General features: G+C 36.1%; 2 protein-coding genes across 2 annotated transcripts in view; one reads left to right on the top strand and one right to left on the bottom strand.

The window, feature by feature from the left end:
• The first annotated feature begins 19 nt into the window (after positions 1-19).
• LOC115213929 lies at positions 20-11,586 on the top strand. The gene is made up of 3 exons (XM_029782925.2): positions 20-195; positions 7,581-7,655; positions 11,432-11,586. Exons 1-3 carry the CDS (start codon positions 123-125, stop codon positions 11,533-11,535), a joined length of 252 nt encoding a protein of 83 aa, XP_029638785.1. The 5' UTR covers positions 20-122; the 3' UTR covers positions 11,536-11,586.
• Positions 11,587-14,095: 2,509 nt separating this feature from the next.
• The window catches only part of LOC115214051 (nucleolar protein 11), a 53,899-nt gene continuing 50,804 nt past the window's right edge, over positions 14,096-17,190 (bottom strand). Inside the window, exons 12-13 of the mRNA XM_029783091.2 lie at positions 15,708-15,815; positions 14,096-14,256 (exon numbers count right to left, since the gene is read on the bottom strand). Coding sequence (XP_029638951.2) covers positions 14,131-14,256; positions 15,708-15,815 — 234 coding nt within the window. The 3' untranslated portion in view covers positions 14,096-14,130. The remainder of the gene's footprint in view (positions 14,257-15,707; positions 15,816-17,190) is intronic.

The following is a 17,190-nucleotide window of genomic DNA, read 5'->3' as shown; positions in this document are numbered from 1 at the left end:
CGAAAGTGTATTCTTCCATTCTTGTATTCCGTTATACGATTTCAGCGGGCTAATCTCGTGTAGATCCGCTTGATGTTGTTTCCTCACTTTTTTTAAATGTTATTTAAGTAAATAACTTCGACATGTCTAATGTACCTCTTGAATTAAGAAAACAACTCTTTAGGTCGCCTAGTGTTGAAGGTGAAAGAGTGTCTGGTAAGTAGTATTTTCCGCCTTTTCTTGAAATAATTTGTAACTCACGTAATATCAAGATTTATTCGATTGGAACGATTTTATAATATTTGTAATTCGTAAGCTAGTCGTAAGTAGTCGATCCTATAACGTCTACCTAGCAAAGTAAATAAAACACAAATTAAGGATCGACTAGTCATGACTAGCTGGCGCGAGTGCGCACACCGTTCTCAAGTAGTACCAAAAAAAATTTGAAAAATTCATCCATTTTTAAATATTTTATACTAAAAAACAACACAAACGGAAAACGGGCAATCGCGAATATAAACATGTCAGACGATTACAAGTGGCGTTAATTTACTTTTACCAGTCAGGTATTAATGATACGCGGGGCCCGACAATATCGTCTGCGAATTGTAAGACCGTTTCACAATCTGTTTCTTGAAATTCAGTTTATAACCAATACATACTATTATGTCAAATTTTGTGCCCGAACGAGGAATTTTTTTAATTCTATGACTTTATTTGGTCTCGGAAGAGATTTGGAAACAACAGAAAAAGCCATTAACTAACCCTAACGAGAATGCACAGTAAAAAAAATCTGATTAAAAGCAATCAAGAATTTGCAAACGATGTTGTCGGGCTCCTAGTATCATTAATAATAGCTGACTGGTTAAAAGTAAATCCCGCTCCTTGTATCGGCCAACATGTTTGTTTATATTCGCCAGTGCCCGTTTTCCGTTTGTTTTATTTTTTAGTATAAAATATCTAAAGATGGATGAATCTTTCTAATTTTTTTTGCATACATCATTTATTTTGTATATATTTTCCATTTTCATAACTTTTTTTTAATCTTTTCCAAAAAATCCAAAAAGGATCTTTTCCCTTTGAACAGCAGATCGAGAAATTAATTTTTTGTAACTAAACACTTTCAAACTTCGGACACTGGTAGAATGTGTCATATAAAACATCTTTTACTCTTAGCGTTTTCTATTTTGAAAGTTATTTCGTGTTAAAGTTGTCATGTTTCGGTAATTTCAACCAATCAATGACGTATTCAGCTGAATAAAATTACTGCTGTTTGTCAACAAGAACTTCCGTCAGTGTATATTTCGTTTGTCACTGTTATTTATGACATAATTCGTCTCAGTTACATTTGTATGAATAAACGAGTGTATCTGAAGTATGTTTACTTCATGGCACCACCATAATCATTTGTACATTTCTACTGCTTTTAGTCTTTTTTTTTTCCTGTTTTTCAGCTACTATTTTCGGAAAGACTTTTTTGCCCCCTCTCCCTTCAATTTCTTCATTTTTCACTTTTTTCCGTAACTCTAAGCCTAAAACCCCAGTCTTAACCCTAGCCCTAAAACCAGTACAAACGCACGAACGCTGTCATAAATAAAAGTGACAAACGAAATATACACCGCCGATAGTTGTTGCTGACAAACAACTACTGCTTTTAGTCTTTTTTTTTTCCTGTTTTTCAGCTACTATTTTCGGAAAGACTTTTTTGCCCCCTCTCCCTTCAATTTCTTCATTTTTCACTTTTTTCCGTAACTCTAAGCCTAAAACCCCAGTCTTAACCCTAGCCCTAAAACCAGTACAAACGCACGAACGCTGTCATAAATAAAAGTGACAAACGAAATATACACCGCCGATAGTTGTTGCTGACAAACAACAGCAGTAATTTTATTCAGCTGAATACACGTCATTGATTGGTTGAAATTACTGAAATATGACAACTTTAACACGAAATAACTTTGAAAATAGAAACTTTTCTCAACAACACTAGGAGTAAAAGATGTTTTATATGACACATTCTACCAGTGTCCGAAGTTTGAAAGTGTTTAGTTACAAAAAATTAATTTCTCGATCTGCCGTTCAAAGGGAAGATACTCTTTTACTCTCTTTTACTTGTTTCAGTCATTTGACTGCGGCCATGCTAGAGCACCGCCTTTATAGTTGAGCAAATCGGCCTCTTTTGCTGAACTGCTAGGTGCATTTCTAAAGTAGCTCCTTTGTAATCTCTACACATTGCGGTTAACTGCCGTGGTTTATGGAGTAGTTAGTACAACAGTTGTTGGTTTTAAAATAATGAATACTTTTATTGGCATTAGTAATAGACACTTACCAGAGACTTGTGTATGAAAGGGTTATATTGCTAACAACTTGGTTGAAAAATAACTTTTATTAACCAACTTGTCATTTTCTATTGAAAGAACTGAACAGCTGTATAGATGTAAACACAATTTTTTTCTTCTTTCTTTCCTTCTCTTTTCCATTGACACTCCTCTCAGATGCACATGCACACACACACACACACACACACACAAATACACACACTCTCTCTCACTGGATAATGATGATAATAAATCCAGACAAATTTTTTGAAAAATAAATTTTATCAAGACATCCCCTTTAGAGTAGCAACCTGGTTTTGCCATTTTTAAAGGCCAAGAATCAACTCATCACTTTCTATTGAAAGAACTGACCAGCTGTATAGATGTAAACACATTTCTTCCTTCTTTCTTTCCTTCTCTTTTCCATTGACACTCCTTTCAGATACACAGACACACACTCTCTCTCACTTTCTCCCCATTCCTTACCCTCTTTTACTATCCTATATCTCCCCCCACCCCTACACACTCAATAATACTATAAAAAGAGACGAATCCTCTCAAACAAAATTCAAATCTGGAGATTCTACTAGAGTAGATGGAAGCACTAATTTATGATTTATAAAAATATGTGACATATTAAGAAAAATCTATAAATGTACAACCATCCATATTTCTGAGTACCTTATTTTTTTCTAATAAATAAGGCACTGTTTTGGGACCACTGCTTTTCATAATGGCCCTCTCAGACATGCCCTCAGCCCCACAGAGAGCCACGATCACAAGCTATGCAGATGATACAAACATTTCACAGGTAATACAGAAGCCTGAAGACACTATGCACCTGCAATGTGAGCTGGACAAAATATACAAGTGGGCTGAAAAGAATAGCATGCAGTTCAATGCTGAAAAGTTTCAAGCTTTATACTATCAGCATGCAAAACTAAATGCAATACCCAATAAATACACTGGACCTGGAGGGATTGCAATCCCAGAGGCACAATCAGTGCGAGACCTGGGTATTTACATGAGTAATGATGCAACCTTTCATGTGCATGTTGCTAAATTGGCAATGAAATGTAGGTGGCTGACCGGATGGATTCTTAGAGCTTTTAGAACAAGATTCCAGGAAACCATGATGGTCCTCTGGAGGACACTTGTCCTAAGCCATTTTGACTATTGCTCTCAGCTATGGTCACCAACCAGTGTCAAATTAATCTCAGAACTTCAGGCAATCCAACGAAGCTACACGAAGAAGATAGCCTCTATGCAGCATATAAGCTATTGGGAAAGACTCAAGAGATTAAGACTCTATTCCTTAGAGTGTAGGCAAGACAGATATGCCATAATATACATCTGGAAGATCCTGGAAGGACTTGTTCCAAACTTTGGCATCGAGAGATACACAAATACTAGAGCTGGGCGCCACTGCATAGTGCCAAGGACTCCAAATTTGCCATCAAGATGTAGGACAAGATACTGCAATAGCCTGGGCTTCAGAGGTCCACAGCTCTTCAATATCCTCCCAAAGGACCTGAAAGACCTGCATGGGGTGGATGCAGATGTCTTCAAAATAAAACTGGACCTCTTCCTGTCAGGTGTCCCAGATGAACCAACTTGGTGGCAGGAGGTGCAGATGAGGGCAGCTGCATCAAACTCTCTCATGCACCAAATGTCAATTGCTAAAAAGCATTCATGAAGTAAAATCATGTAGCAACACCGAATGGCGGTGCCCCAGCATGGCCACAGCTCGTGAGCTGAAACTAAATAAGATAAGATAAGATATATTCTTTTTGAAAAATTTAAATTTTACATATCTATTTTTTCAGAATCGTAATCTTCGTATTTTTCTACGTATTTCACAAAAGAAAAAAAAAAATTTCTGGGAAAAGTGAAAAATAAGGAGTGGGAGGGGAAAGAGTAATTGAAATTTTGAAAAGTTTTTTTTAGAATCGGATCCTCCATAACCAGAAACGTGGGATTCCGTAAAAAAGATCAATATATATCCATTTTACCAGAAGTTATGATGGAAAAAATCGGATCTTGTGAATTTTCCGAAAGTCCCCTCCCCATCCCCAAGGTCGTCAGCACACATTTTTTTTCATATTCCTTTTCCACATACTTGCCCCCCCCCCCCCCCCCCAGGTTGGTTAATTTTTTTTTTGTTCCCGGGTGAAGATCTATATATTGACCATCATTGCACCATGTCGCAAATATGTTTTGAATTCCATATAACATGGCATTGTATAGTGGCTTCAAGTTAGGCAGTATTGAAGTTTGTTACACACACATCCATTTTAAGTTGGCACCATGTTTATGGTCTTAGCAGGTTGGTAAGGTTTACCGGTTTTTCTTGCCTGAAATGAACAATGGTATGAATCCTCTACTTAACAAAACCTCTGTAAACGCAGTTTTTATTGAATTATTGAACTTATAAGTTTACTGTGTTAAAGGTTGAGTAATATACTAAAACATCTCTGTAGGTAAGGTTTTGGGCTAACAAACTCTTATAAATTCATATCTGCTGCAGGCAGGATATCCATTCTGTGTGTTTCACTTCCTTCTGATGGAATCTTGTGTTGAGAAAAAACTCGCTTCTCATTCAGAATTTTAATACAGTTTGGAGCTTAGCTCTTTTGGAAATATTTCTTGAATTATTTTGGGATGTCATGGCATTGCTGAAAAGTTTATGCAATTTCCATTGGTTTTAACCATTGATCACTCCACTTTAGTTACACAACAATTTTGAAAATAACAAAAGTTTCAAAGAATATAAGAAGCATACCCAATATATCTTTAAGATCACTTTTAGTTGTGTCACCTTCAATAATTCCAATGGTATCTATTGGCAGAGAAATAGGAACTACTATATACTTTTAGAAATCAATCTATTTAGTTTTCTTTCAGGATATAGCAGTCCTCTGCTGGCTGAGGGGGATTAGTGTGGAAGCTACATTTTATTTTCCTGGTTGGGATTTGAAAGTTCAGATGGTATATCCCTCCATCTAGCTTGAAGTGGCCATTATAAATACGGATCCCGTAGACACATGCCAGTTAACCAGCAACTGGCAAACAGTGACCAGCCAGCAATTAGCCAGTGACACACAGCAGTTAGCAGTTGCAAATGAGATAGAAAACCAGCACAACACCGCCAAATGACCAACATATACACACACAAAACATGTTTTGTACTATCTCGTCCCATCAGCATTCTCTTTCTTCCATTTTTACTTTGCCAACTCAAAGTAGTTGGCCGTTTTATGTAACGGCATATTTGTTTTAAGTATTCAACAAGTAAATACAACTGTGACCAAATAAATAATGAAAACTATTCCTATTCTTCATTTTTGTTTTCCTTAAATGCTGGTCAAACACACCTAACATAATCTGCTACACCCAACAACTTACATTGATTCATCAACAACACATTTCGCTACACATCCCGCTACACCCTGCTGGACATATCCCTCTTCAGCCTTTTTCCTGTTCGTTGCCCTTGTAGTTCAAATCAGTCTTGGATGAGGGTTGGCTGAAAGTTCATAGGCTGACCAGGATCCTGTCATAAAATGTGATCAAATGAGGTTTATTTTCAACATAGTCTCCCTTGTGGTCTACACACTTCTTCCATTGGTGTTGTAGTGCTTGGATCCCATTGGTGAAGGAGCTTTCATCTTGTTGTTGAAAAACGTTATCAACAGCAGATATAATATTATTACTGTGATATTTGTTCCCAGCCAAGTGTTTTTTCATGTTGGGGAACAAATGATAGTCAGATGGGGTCAAATCAGGAGAATAGGGAGGGTGATCAGCCAATTCAAAGCTACAGCAACTATTGAAAGCAAGGACTTGTGTTCTGGAATGTTGTCCTGATGAAACAGGACCCCTTTTGTCACTTTTCCTGGACATTTGGTTGGCATAGTATTTTCCATCAATGGTGTGGCCCCTTTGAGGATAGTCAATAAACACAATGCCTTTTGTATCTCAAAAAACTGGGGCCTTCTTTGAAGCAGGTGTTTCCACTGTGGATTGTCTCTGGCTCAAAGTGATGAAACAAAATCTCATCCTGGATTGGAGAATGTTCAAGGAAACCATCTGGATTTGCCTCAAACAATGTCAATTTTCTCATGATGTGATCATGGATGTTTTCCTTGGTGACAGTTACAAGATGTCCAGACCTTGGGTCATCTTCATGACTCTGTTTCCCTCCTAAATTCAGATGCTCACTTTTGCATAACTGATATAGCTGGAGCATCATCCTTTAATGTAGCAACCATGTCAGCATGAACGTCCTTGAGGACTAAGCACTTTCTCTGCAGGTTCTTGATAACACCATGATGTTACTTTTGAGGTGTTCTTTGAACAGTTAGATGTCAGTTTACCTGGAAAGAAGCAATGCAGTTATTAAGAAGAGTTGAAATTAATGCATGAAAGATTTCGCAGCTCTAGCCTATGAACTTTTCAGTCCACCCTCTTATTTCCCCTTATTACCTTTATGTATTCTTCAATGTTATCCTTCTGTCGATTTTTCTGTTTACATACTCCTCAATCCCCCTTGAAGAATCTATTCCATGATTCTTTTCATTCTTCTTTTGGTAAATTTTTCCCATTATGTCTCGTGCGACTAGTGTAATGGTAAAAATTTACTGGTAACAGGCATGGAATTGGTGGTGCAAGAATCTAAAAGCTTAAATTTTGAAGACAAAAATTTCTTTCGCAGAAGAAAACATCATTCAGTTCCTTACCTTTTCTTTCTCTATGAGTGATTGAAAGCCTTCTGATTAGAATTTACATCCATCTCACAAGATGGGTGTAAAAGTAAAAACTTACCCTCATGGTATATTGCATTGTTCTGATTTTCTTTTCCATCCTTTCTTCCATCTTCTGCTCCAATAAACGACTAGTGCTGACCAACATTGGTTGAACACTTTACTTTTTGATGATGGGTAATTTTTTTATTTGTCATAAAATATATTTCTGTCTCTTCTGAAATAATTTTATTCCACCATTATCCTTGTTCCCAACTCTTCTTTTACATCCAACATAGTAAATATCTGACCGAGGTATTTTCAATGATCTTCTTTCTTCATTACTGTTGTGTATCTTAGTATCTTCAGTGTTGCATTTGTATTTTTTTTGTGCATGTTCAACCCCTATTTTTTTTACTTGCCCGCTAATCTCCTAACTGCATTTGTTGTGGTTAAACCCCCTTTTTACTTGGCCTCTGGTTTATTTGCTCTTTCTAATCCTCTAACTGTATTTGTAGTAATTGGTTTACTTTTCTTTATCTAGATGGCAATTCTGCACTGATGTTTAAACTACAAATTGAACATGATCTGGAACTCTCCTACCAAGGACTTCAAAAAGGTTTTATAACTTTTTTTAATTTCTTTTTCTTCCAGCAAGAGGGTGGTTTGTTAATTTAATAAGGTACCAGGCAATCACTTCAGAGGTAGGTGTTTGTATCACTACAGGATTCAGTTTAGCTTTCCTCTCATTTCCCCAAGAATCATCACCTACTCTTCTATTCTCCCTCAGTTGTAGGGGCAAAACCTCGCTAAGATAAATATTTTAATCACCTGAAGATTGACTGTAACCATAACTCGAATTATTACGAATTGGACAGCCATGAAACGATCGTAGTGTTTTACTCATTATCTTTTATTAAACTTTTAATAATTTTGATATATATTTAAAATAATATAAATTAATTAATTTTATGTATTGGCTTAAGTTTTTCATTGTTTGATTTGCCTAATAGTGGTTTTATCTCTAATTTAATATAATATAATATTTTACTATAAAATCTGATTTTTCCCTGTAAGTTTGGATTTATTCCCTAATATTTTATTATATATATACACACACACATACATATATATATATATCGTTTCCCGAACGTTAAACTAATACATCTGTTTGTTATTTACACACCTGTCTTCATCTTATTTTTTTTTGTAAATTCTCACTATATATACACACACACACACATATATATATCAGGTCATCCCATAAGTTCTGTCCGATTTTATCCTTTTTAAAATTGAATGAAATTTAATAGTATTTTAGAATGTCTTAATGGAATTAAAAATTATTTTTATGCATTTGTGTACATTTAAACTAATTAAATATTATTTTACAGAATAACAGAATTAAAATTTCTTTGGATACTTCCATGTTAGAAAGGGCTTTAATCAAAGAGAATTTAAGGAACATAATGCTTTATGAGTACAAAAAAGGAAACTCTGCAGCCCAAGCTACTCGAAACATACACTCAGTTTATGGGAAAGAATGCTTGAATGAAAGAACTTGCAGAAGATGGTTTGCAAAATTCAGAAGTGGAGATTTCAGCCTTCAAGATGAAGATCAAACATTGCGTCCAGTTGAGTTTGATGATAAGCTCCTTGAGGCATTACTTGAAGAAAATCCTGCATTATCAGTTGAATAATAGGCAATAAAGTTTAGTTCAAACCATACAACTGTTCATCGTCATCTTCAGCAACTGGGAAAGGTTCCTAAACTTGGAAAATGGCTGCCTCATGAATTGTTCGAAAGCAACTGCAAATCCTGAGTTGACATCTGCTCTTCACTCCTTTCTTGCGAACTCATTTCCCCCTTTTTGTATAGACTTGTGACTGGTGACGAAAAATGGATCTTCTATCGAAATGTTAAACGTCGTAAACAGTGGCTTATTAAAGGGAAAAAGCTCAACCACAACCAAGAAGGGAACTTAATGAAAAAAAGGTTCTTCTCTCTGTCTGGTGGGATTGCAAAGGAGTAATTCACTTTGAATTTTTATCACCTAATGCAACAATCAGTGCTCAAGTCTACTGTCAGCAATTAGAGTGTTTGAACCAAGCTTTGAAGAAAAAAAGACCCGCTTTAGTGATTCGAAAAGGAGTGATGTTCCATCAGGACAATGTGTGACCCCACACTGCAAAGATCACAACACAGAAGATCGAAGAGCTTGGTTGGGAAAAAGTTCCTCATCCACCTTATTCTCCTGATCTTGCTCCATTCAGACTACCATTTGTTTCATAGTTTACAGAATCATTTGGGGGACATAACTTTCGTAAGCTAGGAGGAGGTCGAAACTGACATTTCAGAGTTCTTTGTTTTGAAACCAAAAGAGTTTTACATTGATGGGATTAAAAAGCTTGTAAATAGTTGTAAGGAGGTGGATCCAGATTCCTGAGCAGCATGATTAGGGCCCCCATTTTAAGTGTTAAGTTGTGAAGTGGCATCCCAGATGGCTGCAGAGAGTTCAGGAACTCAGTTGGAAAAACTACAGCTTGGTTCTGATCAATGACAGTGTCGATGGATTTGAAAAACTGTTCTTGTCCTGGCAAGAGATCCCAATTGATTTTGTTGACAGCATCATTACAAGGAGCTAAGATGCCTCGCTCACAGAGCCATTGACTGTAGCTAAAGTTTTGTGCAGTGTTTGGAAACACATGCATTTTGAGATCATTCACAGTTGGTACCATATCACCACAGGGTAGCTTGTGTTGCTGTTGCAATTCTCCATATAAAATCCTGGTTTAGTGACGGAGTAATCAAGTTGGTAAAATTTTAATGTTTTTGGTAATAACATATTAGCTTGGCTCGTGTAGGGTGCATGACATCGCCTCTAACCCTTTCCACTGTCTAATATGTACATGTACAACCGTTAGACCTTTATGGAGGGTGAGTAATAGGAAGATTAAGGGGGATGCTTGGGAGAGGTGGGGGAGAGATTTCTCACCCCCTTCCCCGTTGGTATAACTGAAAACGGTATAGGGAAAGGTACAGTAATCAAGCTTCAATTGGTGAATTTTATGAAATTTCCCACCCTGTATTAAATTCCTTTCTTCTCCAAATGTATATAAAGCACTCCATAGGGATTTAGATTTCTACATCCCTATCCTACCTAAAGTCTATCCTATAGCTGTTTTCTATATGGCATGAGGAATGGGATGAAGTTTTGATTTTTATTCCTTTCTCAAGTACAGGTGAAATCTAATGATCTTCAGAAAAGACAAGCTGGTCAGGGATTCAAAGCTAAGTTCAATTCCACCTGTATTGTTTGAAAGATGAACATCATATACTGAAGATCAACCTCACATTAGCTTAGCACCTGGAAGCTTGGGATAATCTTTGCTCAGTGAGATCATAAGAATGATCTCATCTGAGGTAAATGCTTGTATATAATCTAAGAGACAAATGATTTTTTAGATAGATAGATGACTACAAGTTTAGTAGTGTATTATCAATTATATTGACTTCAGTATTTAGAAAGGAAACAACATAAATAATTCATTTTGGCTCAAAGCCACAATTTTGAGGGTAAGAAACAAATTGAGTGTTTGGTACTTATTTCATTGGCCCTGAAGGAAGGTGAGGACACCTACAAGATCTGAACTCAAAGGGATATCATTAAATACTGTCAAATATTTAGATGCAGATGTGGCTATGAAGCTTGTTTTCCAACCATGTGGTTTCAGGTTCAGTCTCACTGCACAGCAACATGGGCAAATGTCTTCTACTATAGCCCTAGGCTGCCCAAATCCTCATGAGTGGATTTAGTAGATGAAAACCGAAAGAAGCCTGTTTTATATAAATGTGTGTGTTGTGCATGTATATTCCCTTGATGTGGTGATTGCAAATGAGCATCAGCATCATACACACGATATTGTTTCCTGTTTTCCAAGTGAGAGTTGGCAACAGGAAGGGCATCAAGCTATAAAAAACCTGTCTCAACAACTTGTCTGACCCAAGCAAGCATGGAAATGTGGACATTAAACTATGGAGAATAAAATTAATCTCTTAATATAGGTACAAGGCCACAAATGTTGGAGGAGAATACAATTGATTTAATCAACTTAGTTTATTAATTTCAAAAGCGAAGTTGACCCTAGCAGGATTTCAACTCTGAAGAGAATTAAATATCACAAAGCATCTTCCATGTATCTATAAACTTTGAATTGCATCAAGATACTATTTACATCACAAAACTATTCTGTTTAACCTTTTTTCACCTTCATGATTATGTTCCTTTTTTTTTCCTCTTATATTAAACCATAAAGAATAAAAAAAAAATATCCTCCCTGAAATTGATAAAGTGCTTTAATAATCATCTTAGGTTATAATTATTTATTTTTCAGATCTCCATGAACAACGGATGAAAAATTTACGTCAAAAGGCAAAATCTTTGGCTGAAAATGACTGGCAATATCCAGCTATAGAGAATCTGATTGGGCTTAATTGAGGATGTATTTTGATTATATTTTAACTAATAAAAGTCTTCTATTGAATTTTATTTTATTACTATTTTCAGTCATTTAACTGCAGCCTTGCCAGAGGTGGGGAGTACAATTCAGTCTGGTACAAACTTTATTGGTCTAAAGTTTCATGTAGTTTTGCGGCAAGTGTCTTCTGTTAAAGCACTGGGCCAATCAATCAAAGCCTTGTGATCAGATCTGGTAGATGAAAACTAAAAGGAGCTTGTTGTGTGTGTGTGTGTGTGTGTTTGACTTTCCTTTGATAGATATCAATAAGTGACGTCATCATTCATGTAGGGTCCTTTACTTCCAGTCTTCCATGATAGCATGTCCAGCCATGGGGATATATTATCCTGTTTGTAAAAATAGGTGAGGTTTGATAACAGGAAGGGATCCACCCATACAAACTCTGCCTCAGCAAATCTCATCCATTTAAGCGTGAAAAAGTAAACATTTAAATGATAAATTATATTAGTGAATGCACACAGTTTTCACCTACCAAATTTCATGCAAGATATTGGTCAAACTGAAGCCATGCTGAACCTGGAACTGCAGTTGTGGAGCGAGTTTCATTAACTACATAGTCTTTAGATAGATTTTATTCCTTAACCCTTTAGCATTCAGATTATTTTTATTTATTCACATTGTTTGGAATTATTGATACATTATCTTTCTGCATTGGGAGTTTGATGATGGGTGTGGGTGTGGAAGGCCGCAACCTGTCTTTCTGTCACTTCGTCCACATCTTTTGGTCAGACATCTTTGTCCAATGATATTTTTGTTTGACTTTTTGTCCAATTTTAAATAAACTCTTTAGAAAACAAGGTGAATATCAAAATCAAATAATCTTTGAGAATTTTGATAGGATTTCTCATTGGACAAAAAGACGTAGCACTGTGGGAAGCTGAATATGGTTAGTTTGAACATAAAACAGGTCTACTATTTGGGCCGGATCTGATAAAACAAGACTAATTAAAAAGGTGAACAGTTATAGTGAATAATTAGTGGGATAGATACTGGAATATAGTAGCGATTTAGTAATATTTCATTTTCTTGTCTTTTATGTCATCAGTGGAATGGCTAGGATCCCATGTTTTAAATTGTTACTTTAAGTGCATTCTAATATTGAAATTATTTTACTAAACTTTGAGAGATGAAAAGCAAATTCTACCAAGATGGAACCTAGCCCCAGGATGTGAATTCTGTAAGATACTCAGTCCAATATACATCATTCATCATGCAATGATCTATCAGATAATTCATTGTTTACATAACTATTTGTTATTTTGATCAGATTTACACTCCTTGTTAGTGTAGAAGTTGAATTAGTGCTTGACTGTTGTCTTCAGTTCTGTCCAATCATATTCATGATCCACAAAAGTTCAAAATCTTGGATATACAATCTTTCAAATTTTGTTGGGGAGCCTGTTAGAACTGTTTTAGCAGATTTGTAACAGCAAGTTACCTTATGGTAAAACTAATATCAACACTGAAGATTTGCTGTAACAATGAATGATAGATCATACAGCAGTGGCTTGTGACAGTCACATAGCAGAATCCAATATATGGTTGGATGTGCTGGTATAGTTGCTTGTATTCTGCCAGCAACATTAACCAGTGTCTGTAGCCAGGTAGCTTAATTTTAAAAAGTTTAACCTACTTAGTAAAAAGATGTAATTTCTGTGGTTAAGAAGTTTACTTTCCAACCAGATGAGTTTGGTTATGCTGTGTGACACCTCAGGCAACTATCTTTTGTTAGATCTCTAAACTAGCCAAAGCCTTGTGGGTAGATTTGGTAGATGGAAACTGAAAAAAAAAAAGCCCATTGTATATATGTGTTTGCATGCCTCCATGTCTTGATAATATGTGATAGTCATAAACAAGTGTCAGCATAAAAATGTTCTGCATATCTAATCTTCTGTGAAAAACGGTCACATCATGAAAAAATATTACTTTGCTTGGAAACAGCTGGAGGCTGGCGACAGGAAGATCACTCAACCATAGAAAATCTGCCTCCATAAATCCCATCTGATCCATGCAAGTATGGGAAAGTGGTTATTATGATGCTAGATGTGTGTTAAGTTCAAATCATATCTTTGGAACACATTTGATTAAATATTTGCTAGTGACCTATGAATTTATGCAGTTAATTGTAGTTTGTTTACCTGTATTAACTTAGATTCTAGCACCCAATACACACTGATGTGGCTGGCAGGCAACTTTAGAGAATATGCCAAAGCAGATATTGGAGTTCAATGCAGTCCCTTGGCTCATGAGGTCTTGTCAAACTCTCCAACCCAGGCTAGCATGAAAGATGGATGTTAAATGATGATATCCTACAGGGGCATCTGAGAGTACCAGGAGTTCAAAACAACTAGATAATGTCACATTCTTTTGCTTTCAGTGTATACCGTTTGAGAAAGGTATGAATGTTGCACAATACCATTTTAGGTTTTCCCCTACTAAACCCAAGTACTTGACTCATAACAAATCATATTTACATCCCTGCAGTATCTTTAACGAAGACCTAGAAACACCAAAACAATATTTTATAAAATATTAAAAGCTTTATTTATAAAGTGCTATGGAATATGCAGTGTTCTAATGCAATACTGGCCAATATCTTGTTTCTTATTGAGAAGTATATTTTTACGATTCATTTGAGTTAAATAGGCTTCAATGCTGGCAAGCTGATCAACAAATTCCACCTGCAAGAAACAAATTAAGAACGTCATTTAGCAGCTTGAAAATATATGAAACACACACTCACCTCGCATCTCCTTTGTGACCAACTCCTATTTTCCTTGACCCCACCCCACCCCACTGAAATTCACTATTGACCCCATGTTCACTGGATTTGCCTCTATCCTCACTCCTAATTATCTTTCATATTTTTTGTGAACCTACCAACACAGCCACCCTCAATTCTGTCCCTATTCACTCTCTATATTCTGTGTTGTACCTTGAGGGTAGATCCCAACATCTCACCTCTACTATCCATCCTCACTAGTGCTTCCCAATCATTTTTTTTATCTATGGATCCCCTTGATTACTATTATATTCTGGTGGACTCCCATAGTTATTCTTAAACTTCTTTCAAAACTTCTATTGTTTTTCACTAACTTGTGTAGGTTGAACAATGTAAAATGTTAGAGAAAGAAACCCAGATGTTTCTTGCAATACATCTACAACAAAAGTTTTTCAGGGGCCCTCAAAAAACTATGGATCCACAATTTACTATTTTGTTGCATGGACCCTCAGGGGCCATAGGAATTCTAGTTAAGAACCAATGATATACACCTATCAAAACCAAAAATTATGAATAACACAAGCTTATTAAAAGTAAAGATTTCTAAATGAAAGACTGTCACCAAAACACACAAGCACATACATTTTATTTGCACCTAAGGATCTGTTGCTTCTTAAAGCTCCCATCCTGCAGCTACCTGTCATGTTGACTGTGGTAATATACACATTTCTAAGGAAACAATGTCAACAAGAGATCTTTACTATAACTGGTTTTTAGATCTGCAAAGTATACTACTCAGCGGTAATACCACTGTAACTTCTAAGTCAAGTAGTTAATTCTGTGAAAGATCTAGTTAAGTGCAAGTTAACATATTTAATGTTAACCAAAACTAATTTTTAATCAACTGAAATCGCTCTTGACATTAAAAAATAAAACAAAGATTAGTATTAATTTGTCAATAAGGGGAAGTAACTCTGAAATTCAACTCTAATAATTTTTCTTTCTATTTCATGGGTAATTACAGTAGATTAAAAATTCTTTTTGGATAACAATGTTAAGTGAGTTGGTCTGCACACAGCTATATGTTCAGCATATAGAAGGTATGCTGAGAATATTTTCATCATGTCATTATGTGAAAATAAATATCTTGCTGTGAGATCTTATTTCTGTCAGTGATAAGATTTCACTTGTGACTGTTATAATCTTTCAGCAAAAAGGTGGAGGATTTGTTACCTGAAGAGCGATTGGTCAAGAAAATTGAAGGAGGCTGAAAGTGTTTTGTTATTTGAAGGAAAGAATTCATTAAACATTTTATAAGTGCATGCTCTAATTAATTAAATATTCAAATATATTTGTGTAGACAACACTCATTCATACCAAGAATAATTATACAGAAAAAGGTTTTCTTACCCTTTTTTCAATGGTGTTATATAAAATAGAGAGTAGCTGTTTTGTGTCTGGTGAGATGACCATTTGTAAGACATGAGCATCAACAGTCGCTGATATCCAATCAACAATCTACATGAGTACAAAATGAAAAGGTTCTCATAAGAATATATTTACTTTAACATCAATCGATTAACATTTATCTTTATTGTATGATAAATGACAACTACTGTCAATGGAGAACTGGACAAACTGTGAGGTGTGAAGAGGTTAGTATTTTGTGTCTTGGTCTAACATATTTAGCTCTCAATAACCCTACTGACCAGGATGCATGTATACAGATACCAGAGGAGAATATAATTTACTGGAGTAAGAAGTACTTGAAAATTGCTGAGTGATTCACTAGCTTTTGGAACTGTCCACAAAATAAATGTGTGAAATTTTGGCACATATATGTATGTACATATAGGTCCACATATTTCCTCAACCCAACATATTCATTGATTCATCCATTAAAGTGTTATCACACAGCCACCTATGTATTCTCTAAACTTTGTCTTAGATTGCCTGACGAACTCAGATTTTACTTTTTTCAAGTCTATCTTAAATATTATCAACATTGCTGTCTCGTTTAAACTATGCCAGTCAGACACCCTCAAAATGTTTCCTCCCGTGTGTCTCTTGACCACTTCTCCCCCTCCCTAACTAACTCTGTCTCTCTCCCTATGTTTCACTATGTCTCCCTCTTTCCATAACCACTTGCTTCACCTAGACCTCCTTCCACCGCCATCGCCCTATTATGAACTAGCGAATGCATAACAGGACTCCCACTCACTTCGTAACCCCTACCAAAGAATAACGGATCGCTCATGAACGGATAAAAGATAGGAATATTCTTCTTTCAACCTCACTTCATCTACCTACTATTTTTGCACATATCATTATTCTGTCTAGTCCAGTAATCATGCCATCATGTAAGTATACTTTTCGATAGTCTTGTCTTCCTTGTTGCTTCCGAAGATAACCTTATATTCATTGATTCACTCAGCTATTAAAGTCTTATCACACAGCCACTTCTCTATTCCCTAAAATTTGCCTTTCTCAGATTTTTCAAACCTACTTTTTTGGTCTCTCGTTAAACCACGATTAGCTGACCCTCTTCCTAGTTAGAGGTGCACCTGCCCTGTCACCCCCTCCACCTGTACTGGAAGTTCCTATCCTTTACCATTCCTGGTTGCCTCCCATGAACACTGCTAAAGGCATTTTGCCATCCCCACCCCCAGTCTCGGGCTATTCTCCTATGTAAGGTAATGTTCTTATAGTGCAAAATATGAAAGGGTAGTGCTATGCAGGTTGAATTAAAGGCTACTGTATTGCTTGCTCATGAATTCTGCCAAATGCGAGTTTTCTTTTCAGGTACATGAAGCTACTGTCCACCGTCCCATGGTATAGGGCCCATACCACCCACACCCTCAGGGTTGGCACACTGAAAGGTAGGTCCGGCGAG

This window comes from Octopus sinensis, linkage group LG7 (genome assembly GCF_006345805.1).
Source record: "Octopus sinensis linkage group LG7, ASM634580v1, whole genome shotgun sequence".
NCBI lineage: Eukaryota > Metazoa > Mollusca > Cephalopoda > Octopoda > Octopodidae > Octopus > Octopus sinensis.
This window is presented reverse-complemented; position numbering and strand designations above follow the sequence as displayed.

Bases quoted from the DNA above. Each gene is read 5' to 3' on its own strand.
- LOC115213929 (XM_029782925.2), top strand. From the start codon at position 123: ATGTCTAATGTACCTCTTGAATTAAGAAAACAACTCTTTAGGTCGCCT. The intron at 196-7,580 runs GTAAGTAGTATT...TTCTTTATCTAG, and splicing joins TGAAGGTGAAAGAGTGTCTG to ATGGCAATTCTGCACTGATG. The intron at 7,656-11,431 runs GTTTTATAACTT...TTTATTTTTCAG, and splicing joins CTACCAAGGACTTCAAAAAG to ATCTCCATGAACAACGGATG.